Here is a 19,461-nt window from a genome sequence, read left to right on the forward strand (position 1 = left end):
GACAAAGGTAGAAAGCCAGCACTGGGTGTCATGATTTCCTCCCACAGGTGTCTTAGCTAGATGAGGAAACACTGCCCATTGTTCGGGACACAGTGATGAGTTGCCTCTTGAGCTGTCCTCACCCTTTCAATCTATGTGAAGCTGGATCTGGTTTCTGGGAGGTGCAGCCATGACCCAGGATTTACTGACAGCCATGCAGGGGAGCTTTGCAGAAGTGGCTGCCAGCTAGGGGTCAAAAGGTATTGTAGGCAAGGTTTGCAGAGACAGCTACCCAGCCACAACCAGCCTGCAGAGAGCATAGGAGAGGCAGAGGCAGGTAGGAAGCACTACCCCATCCAAAGCATTGTCTGGGCCAGAAGAATGGCACTGTCACCCAGCCATGGACTTCGGCCAGCAGGGCCCAGAAAGCAAGAGATTTGCACCCCCAAGTTCCTTCCTTCCATCCTAGAGAAGAACTAAAGTGAGAGTATGGAGACTGGGAAACAGAAAGCCTTCAACAAAGGGCCTATTTAATTAAATGGATGGGACAAATGTAAACCCAACAGTACATTTAAAGTTTTCCTTGTTGGGGGTGTACCTGGGGTTCACAAAGAAGGCCCACTTTGTTAAAGACAAAATAAAGTATGTTTTCTTTGCACATTCAAAGTACAGTGTGAATTAAAATTGCAACTCTGTTAAATATAAAAATTAGCCTAACACTAAATGGTAAGATGCAGGGGTGAAATATAATCTGTTTAAACAAGCAAATTTCTTTTTAAAAAGCCATATCATTAAGGGGTTTTTTTTGGCTGTGTGTATATATATAAAAATATATTTATATATATATATAGAGAGAGAGAGACAGAGACAGAGAGAGAGAGAGAAGGTAAATAATTCCAAAGCTTACCCTCCATCTTATGCATACTGCAGAAGGTTTGAATTTTAGAAATATCTGATGCTAAGTTCCTTAGGAAGATTTGCTTCTTTTGCTGAGCAATGGACAGGTCAGGATTGATCCAATGTTCACCACATGAAACGTACACCTACCAAAGAAATAAGTCTCTAATCTCGTACAATTGCTTCTGGCAGCATTATTATATCCCAGACTGGAAACAATCAAAATATCCTATAATAAGTGAAATATGGCAAAACAAACTATGGCACCATACTCAGTGATAAATGGAATAATGCTCAGTGATAAAAAGGCACAATCTATTGATAAACGCAACAAAGTTGATGGATCTCTACGGTTTTGTACTAAAAAGTACTTCTCCATATATCTTTGCAACTTCCTATGAATCTCTATGAATCTTTAATTAATTCAAAATATTAATAAGAAGTTGTAAAAAAAATAAAGGAGATAAAGGAAAGAAGGAAGGGAGGGATGTGGGGGAAGATTCAGTTCAGTTCAGTTCAGTTGCTCAGTCATGTCTGACTCTTTGCGACCCCATGGACTGTAGCCTGCCATGCTCCTCTATCCATGGGATTCTCCAGGCAAGAATACTGGAGTGGTTTGCCATTTCCTTCTCCAAGGGATCTTCCTGACCTAGGGATCAAAGCCGCGTTTCTTATGTCTTCTGCATTGGCAGGCTGGTTCTTTACCACTTGCACAACCTGGGAATGAATGAATGAATGAAAGTTGCTCAGTTGTGTCCAACCCTTTGCAACTCCATGGACTGTCCATGGAATTCTCCAGGCAAGAATATTGAAGTGGGTTGCCACTGCCTTCTCCAAGGAATCTTTCTGACCCATGGATTAAAGCTGGGTCTCCTGCATGACAGGCAGATTCTTTACCATCTGAGCTACAGGGAGGGCTGAGGTCCAAATCTTGCTCACAGCCTGCTCTTGTAAATAAAGTTTCATTGGAACACAGCTACGCCCACTCATTTGCATATCTGTGACTGCTTTTGTGCTACAGTGGCAGAGTTGATATTTCAATAGATTCCATATTGCCTGTGAATATTAGGAACTGTCAGTTCACAGAAAACTTCACAGAAAACTTCAACAACCACTGGTATGAATGAACTTGTAGTATATGCATCGAACTGTTAATGGACATTTCTAGATGCTGAGATGGTGGATGATACTTTTACTTTTTGCTTATATGTACTTTCTAAATGTCCTTAAATAAACACATATTTCTTTGAAGTGAGAAAAAATAGAGTAATATATTGAGAAAGACTTGGTTAAAAAAAAAAAAAGAAACTCAGTGCTGCCTTTTTTGAGGTCACTCGCTAATCACACATACTTTCTATGTCGACCCAGGGGAAGTTTCCTGAAAAATATCTTCTTTGTGATCAACAAGGTTTTTCTTCTCTCACAGACATACTTAATCATGTGACTGTTCATGTTTCGATCTCCATGAGTCAGTGGCTCAGAACAGTTGGACAGATTCATTTCTAGCAAATGTGCAGGATCTTTTAACAGTCACTCTTGACTCCATCTCATTCTCCTTTCACTCCTGCTCCCTCTGCCCTGGTGGCCCCAGTGACTTCTCTTTAGATTTACTTTTTTGCATTGTATGCTTTGTTGCATCAACCTTAAATTCTTTCCAAAACAACACAGTGAATAAGCACAGCAGCAAAAACAAAAATATTAGAAGGAAACAAACAAGACACTTGGCAGGGATAGAGTTAGGGTTCAAAACACAATCTAGCAAGCTCCAAGAACAGAGGCTCTCCGCTCTGCCATGCTGCCTCTAATATTAGTCAATGGTACTTGTGCTTAAAACTCTTTCAAGGGGTCTTGACATTCAGAGCCTGAGTCAAGTTCTAACAATTTGGTACACGCTTGGTTCTCTGGTCAAAGAATTTCAGGCATCCATCATAGTGGGTTTTCTCCTCGAGCTGATACTTCAAATTCTGTAAGTGGGAGAAAAGGCTGGGCAGCTAAAGTCCTTTCACTTCTTAGCATTCTCCAATCAGTCAAATTGTTGTTGTTGTTGTTGAAACGTTTAGTCACTAAGTTGTGTCCAACTCTTTTGTGTCCACGTGGACTGTAGCCCACCAGGCTCCTCCATCCATGGGATTCTCTAGGCAAGAATACTGGAGTGGGTTGTCATTTCCTTCTCCAGGGGATCTTCCAGACCCAGGGATCAAACCCTTGTCTCCTGCATTGGCAAACAGAGTCTTTACAAGTGAGCCATCTGGGAAACCCAAGCACTCAAATAGTGTGTGAGAAACTAGACATGAGGTTTTTTTGTTTTTTGTTTTTTTTTTTTTTCTGAAAAGGTGAAATTATCATTTAGGAAGAAATTGTTAAAAAAACACATTTTGAAAACCTCAAGAACAGTATAGAATTTACCTCCTTAAAAGAGCAGGGCAGAAATCACAAGTGGGTAATAATTTGGTTCTCTCCACTTTCTGCCTTCATTTATTTATAAGGTGGTTGTGATGAGCATTAAATGAGTTCTGTCATATACAGCCCTGGAAATCATGCCTGACACATAGAAAGCATGCAACAATAAGCTATTTGTATTACTTTCTGATGTTTGCTGAATTAAGATAATTGTGGGAAAAAAATAGGAGGAAAAGATGGTGCTTGAAGTCTTATATCAAAAAATATTTTTCTTTTAATAGTACCAGTATATTAATATTCCTAGTTTCATGGTCATGTTTTTACCAGTTCATCTCTTTGAAGTTCTTTTAGGGTGAAGACTTCCTTCCCTTTTTCATTGAACAACCTCCGAGCTGCAGAAGGTAAATTTAAAATTTCAGTGCACCTGTAATATAGACACAAAAATTGACCTTGCATGTGGAAAGTTTCCAGCAGAGAAGAGAGTAAATCAAAGAAATCAAGGTGGGTCATTAACTACAACCAGTTCTACAGGACTGTGGGACAGTTGAGAGCTCAGTCCTGGAATCCATCAGATGCCTTTTGAATCTCATTCCTCCTCTTCAGGTGTAGGACTTGGGCAAATTATTTAAACTCTCTAAGCCTAAATTTCTTACCTGTCAAAGTTGTTGTGAAAATTAAGGGTTGATTATGAAATGTGCTTATTAGCACAGTGCCAAGCATGATCGACAAGCAATAAAAAATATATATATCATTATTGACTTTTCACTCCTCAACACGCCCCTGTGAAATGAAAGTCGCTCAGTCTTGTCTGACTCTTTGCGACCCCATGGGCTATACAGCCCACAGAATTCTCCAGGCTAGAATACTGGAGTGGGTAGCTGTACCCTTCTCTAAGGGATGTTCCCAATCCAGGAATCGAACCCAAGTCTCACGCATTGCAGGCAGATTCTTCCCACATTGCAGGCAGATTCTTTACCATCTCAGCCTCCAGGAAAGCCCCAACATGCCCCTATACTTTCCTATTTGTGGGTCTTTTGTTCTTGTTTCCATATAAAACACCTTCCTCAGCTTTTGCTGTTGAAGTTCTACTCTTTTTCCAAAGTTACATCCATCACCCAGTAGGTCCTCATCTCTCTCCACCAGAAGTGATTGCTAATAGCCCTTTAAGTCCTTTTCAAATAGGAATTTTTTGCCAGGTTAAACATTCAATAGTGATTTTTTTTTTCTCCTCAAACAAACACTGAGGCAGCCTTGTTGATATCGAGATGAATGATACAGTTGCCCTGTTTCCTGGGAGGCTTCCTCCCTAGTCAGGGGGAGAGACTGGTCAGTAACTGAAGTGTAATATGAACTACATATTCATATATGTATGAACAAGTGGAGTTGTCAGAGGCACCTGGCCAGGGTGCTGTGAGAACACAGAGGAAAACAATAAACTCCTCCAGGGAAGCCTCAGCTAGGGAAGTGACATTTAGGGGTGGACTTTGATGAATAAGGACTTCCCTGGTGACTCAGACGGTAAAGCGTCTGCCTACAATGAGGGAGACCCAGGTTCAATCCTTGGGTCGAGAAGATCTCCTGGAGAAGGAAATGGCAATCCACTCCCGTATTCTTTCCTGGAAAATTTCATGGATGGAGAAGCCTGGTAGGCTACATTCCATGGGGTCGCAAACAGCTGGACACGAGTGAGGGATTTCACTTTCACTTTGATGAATAAACAGGTGTTCACCAAGTATAGGGTTAGGACTCAGAGAAGTTTTACATGGCTGGAGCTGGGTTTGTGGACAGGAGGTGGAGCCAGATAAAGCTGGTAAAGAAGATAGGAAACAATTAAGGGACCACTTAGGATGCCAGACTAATGAACGTGGCCTCTATCCTGTAAGTATCAGGAAGTCATTGGGGGTATTACGGCAGAGGAATGGTGCAGTCAGATCTGTTTTTTAGAAAGCGAACTGTCAGAAAAGTGGAAGGTGTGCTCAAGGTGGAGAGGTAGAGTTCATGTAGTCATTTACGGTAGAGGTAAGGGGGTGGAATTGTGCAGAAGAGGAAGAAGAGCTAAACAGAATGATGGGGCATGCCTGAAAGAATGCTGTTTTCTATTAAAATGTACTGTCTATAGTACATGAGTTAGAAGTGACTTTGTGCTCATCAAGAAAACCCAGTTGTATGAAAAATATTTCTCAATTTTATTTCCTTAGATGGCATAAAGAAATTTAAGCCAGTAATTAGGCTTCCATTTTTCTGAGAGGTCTTAGAAGGAAATAAGCCAGTGGGAATTCAGTCTCTGCTTCTCCTGTCACAACCCAGGAGGCTGATGGATTGGTGAGGACTGGGCTAGGTTTCTCATCCATAGGAGTTGTTGGGGTTGAGAGATGGGTTGGGGAGGGGGGACTGGAAGAAGATTGAGCCCCAATTGAAAGATTCGCTTAATTTTCTCCAGATGCTGCCCAAAGATTCTGCTACTTACCCTAGATCCAAGCATGACCTAAGGAGAGTTACCATCATCATAACCGGCTCCCACTCACATTTTCCTGGGAGAATTTTGGACTACTGTAGTATCCAGTTTTAGGACAACTGGGAGAAGAGAGTGAATAGGAAGTTGGCAGATTTTTCTTCCTTCCATCCTTGGAAACCCTATTTTAATAGTGCTGATATTAATTGGTCTGAGTAGCTGTGTTTGGAGAAGGTGATGACATCCCACTCCAGTACTCTTGCCTGGAAAATCCCATGGACGGAGGAGCCTGGTAGGCTGTAGTCCATGGGGTTGCAAATAGTCAGACACAACTGAGCGACTTCACTTTCACCTTTCACTTTCATGCATTGGAGAAGGAAATGGCAACCCACTCCAGTGTTCTTGCCTGGAGAATCCCAAGGATGGGGGAGCCGGTGGGCTGCCATCTACGGGGTCGCACAGAGTCGGACACGACTGAAGCGACTTAGCAGCAGCAGCAGCAGCTGCGTTAGAGATTAGCTGCTTCCTCTGTATTGAATTCCTCTAGCTAGTTCACATGCCAGCCAGCATCAATGGAGAGAAAAGAAAGGAACTGACTCTTAAGTGCCTAATAAGGAATGTGGACTTTGGAGTCAGATTGACTGGGTTCAAACTCTAGCCTTCTCATGAATAGGCTCTGTAACCTTGGAGAAGTTACTTAACTTGTCTGAGCCTAAAGGGATATGGTACAGATTAAATGTGTGAATACCTGTAAAGCATCTGACATATAAAAGCATCAGCAACATATTGTTAAAATGAACCATGCACTTCAAGCACTTCTTAGCTACTCTCTTGCTTAATTCTCACACCCTTTCTGAGAAGCCCATTTTATGGATGATGAAACTGAGCCTGAAGCTTAATTAAGTTCCGTGCCCAAGGTCACAAAATTAGTGAGTTCAAAAGCTGAAATTCAAACCTAAAACTCTCTGGGTCTTTTTACCACAGCGTATAGCCTCCTGAGAGGGCATCATCATAGAATAACAGGGAAGAAACTGAGACTGAGACGCTCAGTGAGTGGTTTGGGATTTCTCTGATGCATGAAAGCAAAGGTCCTAGAAATGAAATCCTCTGACTCTGACACCAGAAGTTAGGACTGATAACCACGTGGCTTTGATTTACAGAGAATCTAGAAAAGCAGAGTTTTATCTCCGACTTTACTCTCTCAGGACTGGTTTTTCCAATACTCCATGTTGCCTGCGAATTGAGATATCAACAAAATGGTCTATACCTATTATTTTTAAATGGGGATTATTATGCTTATTGTGTTAGATCTTCCTTAGGCTTTGCAGATGGAAGAGTCACCAGCAACAAAGATTCTCAAAACTGTCTAGAGTGAATTATTAAATTACTGAAGGATGGCATAAATTTCCTTAAATTCTGTACAACTGTCCTCTCATATTGAAGAAGATATATTTTGCAAAAAGTTTATATCAAGTATTCTGCCTTTGAACAGTTATCAAAGTCTATGGGAATAATTCTTATTTGGGTAAGAAAATACTGATCAAAAGAAAAATTACAATGTACTTCAAAAACATGATTACTGACACTTAAAAAGTGATTTAAAGAGACAACTACTTTGTCCTCAGTTCAAATAAATTCAAACAAAAGTGCTATAAAATTGTGAAATATATTTTTAATGGGAAAAATTTACATTTATAGAGTTGGTAGTTCAGAAACTAGGAGAAAATCACAAGACCTAGAAATCTGGGGGAAAAATATTATCATGTACGCACATAGCTTATAAACTTCACAGAAAAAAAACTCCAGAATCATTATATTAACAATTGTTTTCTTATGTAGGTACATATGTATTTTGTGTTATAATCATCCAGGCACTTGAATGGAGTATACCTTTGTGTTTAGGCTATTATTTACCTCTCCAAAAGCTGGTGAAATCCAGTCTGGTTTGTTTCTGCTTCAGAATATTTAGTGACAAAATTTTTCACACTCCCTTTCCTTTCAGGGTCAACATATCTGGAAAAAACGATCCAAGATTAGACTGATATGTCAGTATACATTGCCATTTATCATTCAGCTTGTTATAGTATGTGAATAAATCATAAAGTTTTAATTTATCATGATTTACCCTAAAAACCAACAGTTAAGAAGCAACAGTTAGAACCAGACATGGAACGTGGAAAAACAAACCGGTTCCAAATTGGGAAAGGAGTACTTTGAGGCTGTATACTGTCACCCTGCTTATTTAACTTATATGCAGAGTACATCATGAGAAATGCTGGGCTGGAGGAAGCATAAGCTGGAATCAAGATTGCCGGGAGAAATATCAATAACCTCAGATATGCAGATGACACCACCCTTATGGCAGAAAGTGAAGGGGAACTAAGGAGCCTCTTGATGAAGTGAGAGAGGAGAGTGAACAAGCTGGCTAAAAACTCAACATTAAAAAACCTAAGATCATGGCATCCAGTCCCATCACTTCATAGCAAATAGAAGGGGAAACAATGGAAACAGTGACAGACTTTATTTTCTTGGGCTCCAAAATCACTGTGGGTGGTGACGGCAGCTATGAAGCTAAAAGACACTTTCTTCTTGGAAGAAAAGCTATGACCAACCTAGATAGCATTTAAAAAGCAGAGACATTACTTTTCTGACAAAGGTCTGTCTAGTCAAAGTTATAGTCTTTCCAGTAGTCAGGTATGGATGTGACAGCTGGACCATACAGAAAGCTGAGCTCTGAAGAATTGATGCTTTTGAACTGTGGCATTAGAGAAAACTCTTGAGAGTCCCTTGGACAGCAAGGAGACAAAACCAGTCAATCCTAAAGGAAATCAATCCTGAATATTCATTGGAAGGACTGATGCTGAAGCTGAAGCTCCAGTACTTTGGCCACCTGATGTGAAGAACTGATTCTTTAGAAAAGACTCTGATGCTGGGGAAGATTGAAGGCAGGAGGAGAAGGAAATGACAGAGGATGAGATGGTTAGATGGCATCACTGACTTGATGGACATGAGTTTGAGCGGGCTCCAGGAGTTGATGATGGACAGGGAGGCCTCCTGTGCTGCAAGCCATGGGGCTGCAGAGTCAATCACAACTGAGCAACTGAACTGAACTGACCCTAAATAATATGCCTTTCTTTAAAAATAGGGTTTCAAATACTATCACAATTAAATATTAAACTTCACATTTATACTATGAATAGTTTATATAAGAAAATAAATTTTCAATATCTGAATCCTTTTCCAATAATGTTGAACACTCAAGATGTGAATTTATCAACTTTGAAGAAAATGAAGAGATTACATTAATTTTGCCTTTGATGTTTTAGTCATACACTGTTCATATTCATATGTTACTCAGATACTGTTTCAGTATCAATCCAAACCTAAAATGTTTTTAATTAAAAATTAATAATGATCATATAAAAAGAATTGGAATACACATTGTTCAAATTTTTAGGTAAGACAGCGTTCTGTAATTTTAGAATCTTTATATTATATTAAAGATACAGTGTTTAAATATAGCTATTCATTCAGTCATTGATTTGAAATGTAATCAAATATAAAATGTTATGTTAGTCACTCAGAAATGTCCAGCTCTTTGCTACCACATGGACTGTAGCCAACCAGGCTTTTCTGTCAGTTGAATTCTCCATGCAAGAATACTGGAGTGGGTTGCCATTCCCTTCTCCAGGGTATCTTCCTGACCCAGGGATCGAACCCAAGTCTCCTGCATTTCAGGAGATTCTTTACTGTCTGAGCCACCAAGAAAGCCCAATCAAGTATAGACAATCATTAATTCATTTACTCATTCAACAAGCACTAAATTTGTGAGCGCTGAATCATATGGTGAATAAAATAGCTTAATAATCGATTAATTGAGACACACAGTTCCATGACCAGAGCAGACAGCACATATATGGATGAATAACACACCCCCTGTTCTCTCTCTCATGGATGGAGACAGAAGCAGATAATCACAGCACAGATAATGGCAGAAGCAATCCTGGTGAAAAGCCCACAGTAGTCAGAGCAACAGAGTTCAGAGAAGCCACAGGTAACTTAGAAGCAGAAGATATTAAGAAGAGGTGGCAAGAATACACAGAAGAACTGTACAAAAAAGATCTTCATGACAAAGATAATCACGATGGTGTGATCACTCACCTAGAGACAGACATCCTGGAATGTGAAGTCAAGTGGGCCTTAGAAAGCATCACTACGAACAAAGCTAGTGGAGGTGATGGAATTCCAGTTGAGCTATTTCAAATCCTGGAAGATGATGCTGTGAAAGTGCTGCACTCAATATGCCAGCAAATTTGGAAAACTCAGCAGTGGCCACAGGACTGGAAAAGGTCAGTTTTCATTCCAATTCCAAAGAAAGGCAATGCCAAAAAATGCTCAAACTACCACACAATTGCACTCGTCTCACACGCTAGTAAAGTAATGCTCAAAATTCTCCAAGCCAGGCTTCAGCAATATGTGAACTGTGAACTTCCTGATGTTCAAGCTGGTTTGAGAAAAGGCAGAGGAACCAGAGATCAAATTGCCAACATCTGCTGGATCATCAAAAAAGCAAGAGAGTTCCAGAAAAACATCTACTTCTGCTTTATTGACTATGCCAAAGCCTTTGACTGTGTGTACCACAATAAACTGTGGAAAATTCTGAAAGACATGGGAATACCAGACCACCTGATCTGCCTCTTGAGAAACCTGTATGCAGGTCAGGAAGCAACAGTTAGAACTGGACATGGAACAACAGACTGGTTCCAAATAGGAAAAAGAGTATGTCAAGGCTGTATATTGTCACCGTGCCTATTTAACTTCTATGCAGAGTACATCATGAGAAACACTGGGCTGGAGGAAGCACAAGCTGGAATCAAGATTGCCAGGAGAAATATTAATAACTTCAGATATGCAGATGACACCACCCTTATGGCACCAAGTGAAGAGGAACTCAAAAGCCTCTTGATGAAAGTGAAAGTGGAGAGTCAAAAAGTTGGCTTAAAGCTCAACATTCAGAAAACGAAGATCATGGCATCCAGTCCCATCACTTCATGGGAAATAGATGGGGAAACAGTGGAAACAGTGTCAGACTTTATTTTTAGGGGCTCCAAAATCACTGCAGATGGTGACTGCAGCCATGAAATTAAAAGACGCTTACTCCTTGGAAGGAAAGTTATGACCAACCTAGATAGCGTATTCAAAAGCAGAGACATTACTTTGCCAACAAAGGTCCGTCTAGTCAAGGCTATGGTCTTTCCAGTGGTCATGTATGGATGTGAGAGTTGGACTGTGAAGAAAGCTGAGCACCAAAGAATTGATGCTTTTGAACTGTGGTATTGGAGAAGACTCTTGAGAGTCCCTTGGACTGCAAGGAGATCCAACCAGTCCATTCTGAAGGAGATCAGTCCTAGGTGTTCTTTGGAAGGAATGATGCTAAGGCTGAAACTCCAGTACTTTGGCCACCTCATGTGAAGAGTTGACTCATTGGAAAAGACTCTGATGCTGGGAGGGATTGGGGGCAGGAGGAGAAGGGGACGACAGAGGATGAGATAGCTGGATGGCATCACCAACTCAAATGACGTGAGTTTGAGTGAATTCCGGGAGTTGGTGATGGACAGGGAGGCCTGGCGTGCTGCAATTCATGGGGTCGCAAAGAGTCAGACACTACTGAGCGACTGGACTGAACTGAACTGAGAGCAGAATTTGGGCTTCTCTGGTGGTTCAGCTGGTAAAGAATCTGCCTGCAATGCGGGAGACCTGGGTTTGATACCTGGGTTGGGAAGATACCCTGGAAAAAGGAACGGCTACCCACTTCAGCCTTCTGGCCCAAAGAATTCCATCCACTGTACGGTCCATGTGGTGGCAAAGAGTCAGACGCGACCAAGTGACTTTCATTTCACTTCAGAGCAGAATTCAATTAAAATGGATCTATGTTTCATCATTCTAACCTGATTTTGCTGGTGAAGACAGTAAACAGTCCAACTCTCTTATAAATAACTTTCAGGTTAATGCAAGTAATGTATGCTTTCGTATCATTAGCATTTATTTCTTTTAGAAGAGACATATTGCATGGGTATATTAAAAGTAGCACAGCAGGGCTTCCACCTTGCATAACTCTGGGACACTATTCACAGAGATTATGTGAACAGTGCCCTCTGGAGCTGGGCAACACAGTCACCCTGTAATTTTAGCCAAAACACTCCTTATTAAATCTTCTGTTACGAGTACCTACATATAGCTTGGAGAGAAGTTAAAGGAATGCTATTGATGATCCTGAAGAGAATTTTCTGAATCAGTGAAGAAAAATGAAATGATATTCAGTAGAGTTTTAATGTCAAGTGTATGCCAGCGTATTTTAATCATTTAGGAATAATTAATTCATGTAGTGGAGAAAGAAATGGCAACCCACTCCAGTAATTCATGTAGAGAACAAAGTGACTATTTTATTAGCCAGGACACATTCTTCCATGAACATAGCAGAGAGTTTCACATACTCTTTACTAGAATAGCTGTCCAAAGTAATAAATCTCTAAAATTATGTCTGTATCACCAGATTGAACCATGTATTTAAAAATATAAATTGGTCAGATCAAATCTGTATATAATTTTGAGACACAAAGATAGGAAAGGACAGAAATTATTTGTTAGTTTTTCATGTTAAAAAAAAAGTCATATATACTTCAAGAGCATTACCCTCACATTTTACATTTTAGTAGAATGAACTAATTATGAAATGAATGCGTCAAAGATTTCAATTTCAGGGTTGACTTTACTTTAGTCAAGATTAATTTTTTACTTTATCATCTATACAGGCAGTTCAGCGGACAGCCAATCTGAATGTTACTCATTGTTCAGTGATGTATGAAGTATCTTTAATCAATGTGAAGAAAGTAATATTAAACTATTATCAGCAGCCTCAAATATTCTAAACATATCAAAAGAAAGGTCAAGAGGTAATATCACTGCTAATAATGTTAGAAACAATGTGTTTAACTCATTCTTTACATGAGAGTTTGCACTGATCTGTGATTCCTTTTGTCATAAAACATTATGAAAATATAGAAGGTGAGTTTTCTCCAATGTTGGAGAAACACTGGCTGTTTCGGAAGATTTTATTCCAACCTTGTAACATAAGTTAAAGTGGAAATTGATGCTTTTCTAGAGTGGCACACTTTTAAAGTGCTATTCCAAGGCAAGAATATAGATTATGTAAAGCTATGCTTGTTCATTAAATATTCCAAAGGTGTAAATCTAAAGAATTGTCTGTAATAATAACTTAAATAAATAATGTAAACAATAACTAAATACAAACTTAAATAAGAAATTATAAAATTACATTTAAGAAGCAATTAATGAGCTCAGTTATTTCAAAATACATTGATGAATGCAAATAACAATGCTAACTCAAAATAGATATTGATCAGAAAACTTTTTCCATCAGAGCTATTTATTTGCAACTCGTTACATTCTCCCATGGCCAGCCTGAATCAATAGTGCTCAAATTCAGTTCCTGATATAGGAACTAAGTGAACCTCGCCATAGAGCAACTAAGCCTGTGTGCCACAGCCACTGAGCCCACACTCTAGAGCCTGAAAGCTGCAGCTGCGGAAGGCCGCATGCCTAGAGCCTGTGCTCTGCCAACAGAGGAGCCACCGCCGTGAGCGCCTGCGCACCACAACGAGGAGCAGCCTCTGCTCTCCACAGCTGGGGAAAGTCCACCGGCAGCAACAAAGACCCAACACAGCCAAAACAAAATTCAGTAAATAAAGTAAAGAAATGAAAGGAATCTTAGTGTCTATTTTTACTCTGCCGACTTGAAAAAAAAGCACAACCTGAGAGTTGTGAGCTAAGTTTTATTTGGGGGCAAAATGAGGATGATAGCCCAGGAGACCGCATCTCAGATATCTGAGAAACTGCTCCAAAGACGTAGGGGGACAGGTCAGTCTATGTGGGATTCTGGTGAAGGAAGAATACTGTAATCAGGCACATATTTTTTTGCAGAAGGTTATTGCTAGTCATGAGGAGCAGATGTCATTATGAACGATTTTAGTGTTTTTCTAGATACGAGATGAAAAAGAATTATGCTCATAAAATCATCTCCTGAAGATGGCTATCCGAAGACCTGTTCTGCCAGTTTTACCCAGAGCACAGGGTGTCTCGTTTCTGCTCTCCACCCAGAACTCCTTTCACAGAGTGTTGAAAGTCAGCAACTGCAGCCACTCATGATTTAATCCTTGTAGATGGAGACGAGGATTAAAGAGGTAGACGATGGAAAAGGCGATGGCACCCCACTCCGGTACTCTTGCCTGGAAACTCCCATGGACAGAGGAGCCTGGTGGGCTGCAGTCCATGGGGTCGCTAAGAGTCGGACATGACTGAGCGACTTCACTTTCACTTTTCACTTTCATGCATTGGAGAAGGAAATGGCAACCCACTCCAGTGTTCTTGCCTGGAGAATCCCAGGGACGGGGGAGCCTGGTGGGCTGCCATCTATGGGGTCGCACAGAGCTGGACATGACTGAAGCGACTTAGTAGCAGCAGCAGCAGCAGAGGTAGACGCCAAGTGCCAATCGGTAGTTGACACTTTCAGATGTCAATATAGAAGCCTTTTAATAGAACAAACACAGAATTTTCCCGGGAGGGAAAAAAAAAACAACTCCTTCATTCAAGAAGACTAAAATCTGTAGAAATGAGAAAGTATGCTTGATGAGAAATATGAACAAGTTGTTCTTACTGCATTTTCTGCCCAGGTGAGATGTCTGGACTGATTACAATATGGGCTCTGGCTTTGTTCTTGTCTCCATTCCGCAAAACTCTGAGTCTCACAGGGACATACTGCTCCGGTGCCTTATGGATGGGTTTCTTCATGGGAGGACTGTTTGGAAGAAGCAGTCCTTCTATTGGCCAATCAAACTCCTTCAGAAAGAATGACAAGAAAATTGATAATAAGTGAATAGGAAGAATCATTTCTGTATATTTTAAAAATAAGCACACTTGCTTATACCTTTAATCTTTTATTCATTCATCAAACATTCATCATCATGTATTGGGCACCTGAGATGTTCCAGATGATTCTAATTAATGTTTCATTTTAACAAAGAGGAAAGATGTTAATTTTTTAAATGCATGAACAACTTGTGTTGTGTTACTACATGAAAGACTTTTTCCCTTTCAGAGAAACATCATTCTGGAAATACAGAACTGAATTAACTTGGAATTGTTTTTTTTTTTTTTTTTGCTTCTGTATAAAATATCTCTAGTCAACATGAAAAAAGGAAGAATGTATGAAAAGTGGTTTCACAACCCAAATAATATCTTAAACTAAATCTATTTGGCAAAGAAGAATATATTTGGAAGTGAGAGTGTTAGTTGTTCAGTCCTGTCTGACTCTTGGACTGTAGCCAGCCAGATTCCTCTGTCTATGGGATTCTCCAGCCATCTCATCCTCTGTCGTCCCCTTCTCCTCCTGCCCCCAATCCCTCCCAGCATCAGAGTCTTTTCCAATGAGTCAACTCTTTGCATGAGGTGGCCAAAGTACTGGAGTTTCAGCTTTAGCATCATTCCTTCCAAAGAAATCCCAGGGCTGATCTCCTTCAGAATGGACTGGTTGGATCTCCTTGCAGGCCAAGGGACTCTCAAGAGTCTTCTCCAACACCACAGTTCAAAATTCTTCAATTCTTCGGTGCTCAGCTTTCTTCACAGTCCAACTCTCACATCCATACATGACCACAGGAAAAACCATAGCCTTGACTAGATGGACCTTTGTTGGCAAAGTAATATCTCTGCTTTTGAATATGCTATCTAGGTTGGTCATAACTTTCCTTCCAAGGAGTAAGCGTCTTTTAATTTCATGGCTGCAGTCACCATCTGCAGTGATTTTGGAGCCCAGAAAAATAAAGTCTGACACTGTTTCCACTGTTTTCCCATCTATTTCCCATGAAGTGATGGGATCAGATGCCATGATTTTCGTTTTCTGAATGTTGAGCTTTAAGCCAACTTTTTCACTCTCCTCTTTCACTCTCATCAAGAGGCTTTTGAGTTCCTCTTCACTTTCTGCCATAAGGGTGGTGTTATCTGCATATCTGAGGTTATTGATATTTCTCCTGGCAATCTTGATTCCAGCTTGTGCTTCAATTTCTCATGATGTACTCTGCATATAAGTTAAATAAGCTTGAAGTCAAGTAGAGTGAATTTTATTTGACTGAGAACTATGTCTGTTCCCTGCTTGGTAAATATTTTTTTTCTCTTCCGCAAACATTTCAAGAAATAAGAGGACCCTTAGGCTGAGTTATTTTGAAATACATGGTCAATTTACATCATTTTATGTAATTTAGTTGCCTTAGTCCTTTCTGTTCGGTTTACAAGCCAAGTCAGGGTTTTGTTGGACTATAGTGACTTTGTCCACCCAAAATCTACTGTTCCTGTTTAAATGCCTGGAGAACTGTGAGGCAATCCATTTTCATTCCCAAGATCATTTAGTTGTCAAATTCTAGACTATTGATGGCACTATGGTGAAGAGGTAAGGAACCCTCCTGCCAATGTAGGAGATGTAAGAGACTCAGGTTCGATCCCTGCATCAGGAAGATCCCCTGGAATGGCAACCCACTTCACTATTCTTGCCTGGAGAATGCCATGGACAGAAGAGCCTGGGAGGCTACAGTCCATTTATAGGGTCACAGAGTCAGACAAGACTGAAGCAACTTAACACACACAGTAAAAATGTTATTGTTTTAAAAGGTATGTGTTAAGAGGAACATGGTTAACTTAGGTTTCCAAATATAACTACCATTCACCATTTAAGTCAATTAATTAATTAACTGAATTACTCTACCTGTATAAGAAGAGATGATAAGAATACACAGAAGAACTGTACAAAAAGATCTTCATGACCCAGATAATCACAATGGTGTGATCACTGACCTAGAGCCAGACATCCTGGAATGTGAAGTCAAATGGGCCTTAGAAAGCATCACTACGAACAAAGCTAGCGGAGGTGATAGAATTCCAGTTGAGCTATTCCAAATCCTGAAAGATGATACTGTGAAAGTGCTGCACTCAACATGCCAGCAAATTTGGAAAACTCAGCAGTGGCCACAGGACTGGAAAAGGTCAGTTTTCATTCCAATCCCAAAGAAAGGCAATGCCAAAGAATGCTCAAACTACCGCACAATTGCACTCATCTCTGCTGCTGCCGCCAAGTCGCTTCAGTCGTGTCCGACTCCGTGCGACCCCACAGACGGCAGCCCACCAGGCTACCCTGTCCATGGGATTCCCCAGGCAAGAACACTGGAGTGGGTTGCCATTTCCTCCTCCAATGCATGACAGTGAAAAGTCAAAGTGAAGTCGCTCAGTCATGTCCAACTCTTAGCGACCCACTGACTACAGCCCATCAGGCTCCTCCGTCCATGGGATTTTCCAGGCAAGAGTACTGGAGTGGGATGCCATTGCCTTTTCCACACGCTAGTAAAGTAATGCTCAAAATTCTCCAAGCCAGGCTTCAGCAATATGTGAACCGTGAACTTCCTGATGTTCAAGCTGGTTTTAGAAAAGGCAGAGGAACCAGAGATCAAATTGCCAACATCTGCTGGATCATGTAAAAAGCAAGAGAGTTCCAGAAAAAACATCTACTTCTGTTTTATTGACTATGCCAAAGCCTCTGACTGTGTGGATCACAATAAACTGTGGAAAATTCTGAAAGAGATGGGAATACCAGACCACCTGATCTGCCTCTTGATAAATTTGTATGCAGGTCAGGAAGCAACAGTTAGAACTGGACATGGAACATCAGACTGATTCCAAATAGGAAAAGGAGTACGTCAAGGCTGTATATTGTCACCCTGCTTATTTAACTTATATGCAGAGTACATCACGAGAAACGCTGGACTGGAAGAAACACAAGCTGGAATCAAGACTGCCAGGAGAAATATCAATAACCTTAGATATGTAGATGACACCACTCTTATGGCAGAAAGTGAAGAGGAACTCAAAAGCCTCTTGATGAAAGTGAAAGTGGAGAGTGAAAAAGTTGGCTTAAAGCTCAACATTCAGAAAACAAAGATCATGGCATCCAGTCCCATCACTTCATGGGAAATAGATGAGGAAACAGTGGAAACAGTGTCAGACTTTATTTTTGAGGGCTCCAAAATCACTGCAGATGGTGACTGCAGCCATGAAATTAAAAGACACTTACTCCTTGGAAGGAAAGTTATGACCAACCTAGATAGCATATTCAAAAGCAGAGACATTTTTGCCAACAAAGGTTCATCTAGTCAAGGCTGTGGTTTTTCCTGTGGTCATGTATGGATGTGAGAGTTGGACTGTGAAGAAGGCTGAGTGCCAAAGAATTGATGCTTTTGAACTGTGGTGTTGGAGAAGACTCTTGAGAGTCCCTTGGCCTGCAAGGAGATCCAACCAGTCCATTCTGAAGGAGATCAGCCCTGGGATTTCTTTGGAAGGAATGATGCTGAAGCTGAAACTCCAGTACTTTGGCCACCTCATGCGAAGAGTTGACTCATTGGAAAAGACTCTGATGCTGGGAGGGGTTGGGGGCAAGAGGAGAAGGGGACGACAGAGGATGAGATGGCTGGATGGCATCACTGACTCGATGGACGTGAGTCCGAGTGAACTCCGGGAGTTGGTGATGGACAGGGAGGCCTGGCATGCTGGGATTCATGGGGTTGCAAAGAGTTGGACATGACTGAGCGACTGATCTGATCTGATCTGATACTATGTTGAAAAAAAAAATGTAAGCACAGTATCTGTGAAGTCTACCATAATTACCTTTTTCTCTCTTTCTAAGAAAGTACACTTCCTTATGAGGCATCCCTGTCACCCTTAGGTGGGAGGGAATCTTGATATTCCAATTAGAAGTGTCCCCTGTTTCTGCCAAGTTGGAAAAGCCTTTTTTTTTTTTTTTTTGCCTGATTTTTAGCACTGTCCTTTTTGATACATATTTAATCAAATTAAATGTTCAAACTTATCAAAACTATTATTTCTTTTCAAGGATATGCCCTTCTTTTCCCCTTCCTCAGTGTGATCTCTGGGTGTGGAAGAAAGTTCAAAAAACCATGTACCATTGGGAAAAGGGGTTCATGGTCTATAGAGGAGAATTTAGTCAGTCCTGTCCGACTTTTTGTGATCCCCATAGACTGTAGCCTGCCAGGGACCTCTGTCCATGGAATTTTCCAGGCAAGGATATTGGAGTGGGCTGCCATTTCCTACTTCAGGGGATCTTCCCAACCCAGGGATCGAACCCAGATCTCCTACATTGCAAGCAGATGCCTTACCATCTGAGCTACTGGGGAAGCCCTTCATGGTCTCTCTGTGATACTTGTCCCTGATTTTTAAAGATATGTGTCTCTTCTCATTGGCTACTGGGGCAACCCGCTGACACTTGTCCACCTCCAGTTGAGAAGTAAGTTATCCTTTCTGCTTCTCTTGGTTTTAGCCTCTGCCCTTTCTGGACCTCTGAAGAAAAGCCTACAATCAGCATAACTCACATTTTTTTCCTTGGCCTATTCTGGGCTTGTCTGTCTCTGTGCTATCCCTCCACCCTTGGCTCCATCATGGCTCTCACGATGCTGTACCCTGAATCTTAGACACATGATTCGTCTAGCCCCTGGCTCAGGCTACCCGAACCACAGCCCCTGGTATTTTTAAGAACTCCTCCTTTATCTCCAAAACAAAACAAAAACGACAACAAAAACCCCTCAGCTTTCTAGACTGCTGCTTCT

At 40.9% G+C, this 19,461-nt stretch overlaps 1 protein-coding gene across 4 annotated transcripts in view; it reads right to left on the reverse strand.

Moving 5' to 3' along the window:
- The window catches only part of DCDC1 (doublecortin domain containing 1), a 470,261-nt gene that overhangs the window by 59,127 nt on the left and 391,673 nt on the right, over positions 1-19,461 (reverse strand). For all 4 annotated transcript variants that reach the window (XM_059875151.1, XM_015474817.3, XM_015474816.3 and 1 more), the window contains 4 exons: positions 14,463-14,644; positions 7,643-7,741; positions 3,601-3,700; positions 887-1,022 (listed from right to left, as the gene is read on the reverse strand). In XM_059875151.1, coding sequence (XP_059731134.1) covers positions 887-1,022; positions 3,601-3,700; positions 7,643-7,741; positions 14,463-14,644 — 517 coding nt within the window. The remainder of the gene's footprint in view (positions 1-886; positions 1,023-3,600; positions 3,701-7,642; positions 7,742-14,462; positions 14,645-19,461) is intronic.

This window comes from Bos taurus, chromosome 15 (genome assembly GCF_002263795.3).
Source record: "Bos taurus isolate L1 Dominette 01449 registration number 42190680 breed Hereford chromosome 15, ARS-UCD2.0, whole genome shotgun sequence".
Classification (NCBI taxonomy): domain Eukaryota; kingdom Metazoa; phylum Chordata; class Mammalia; order Artiodactyla; family Bovidae; genus Bos; species Bos taurus.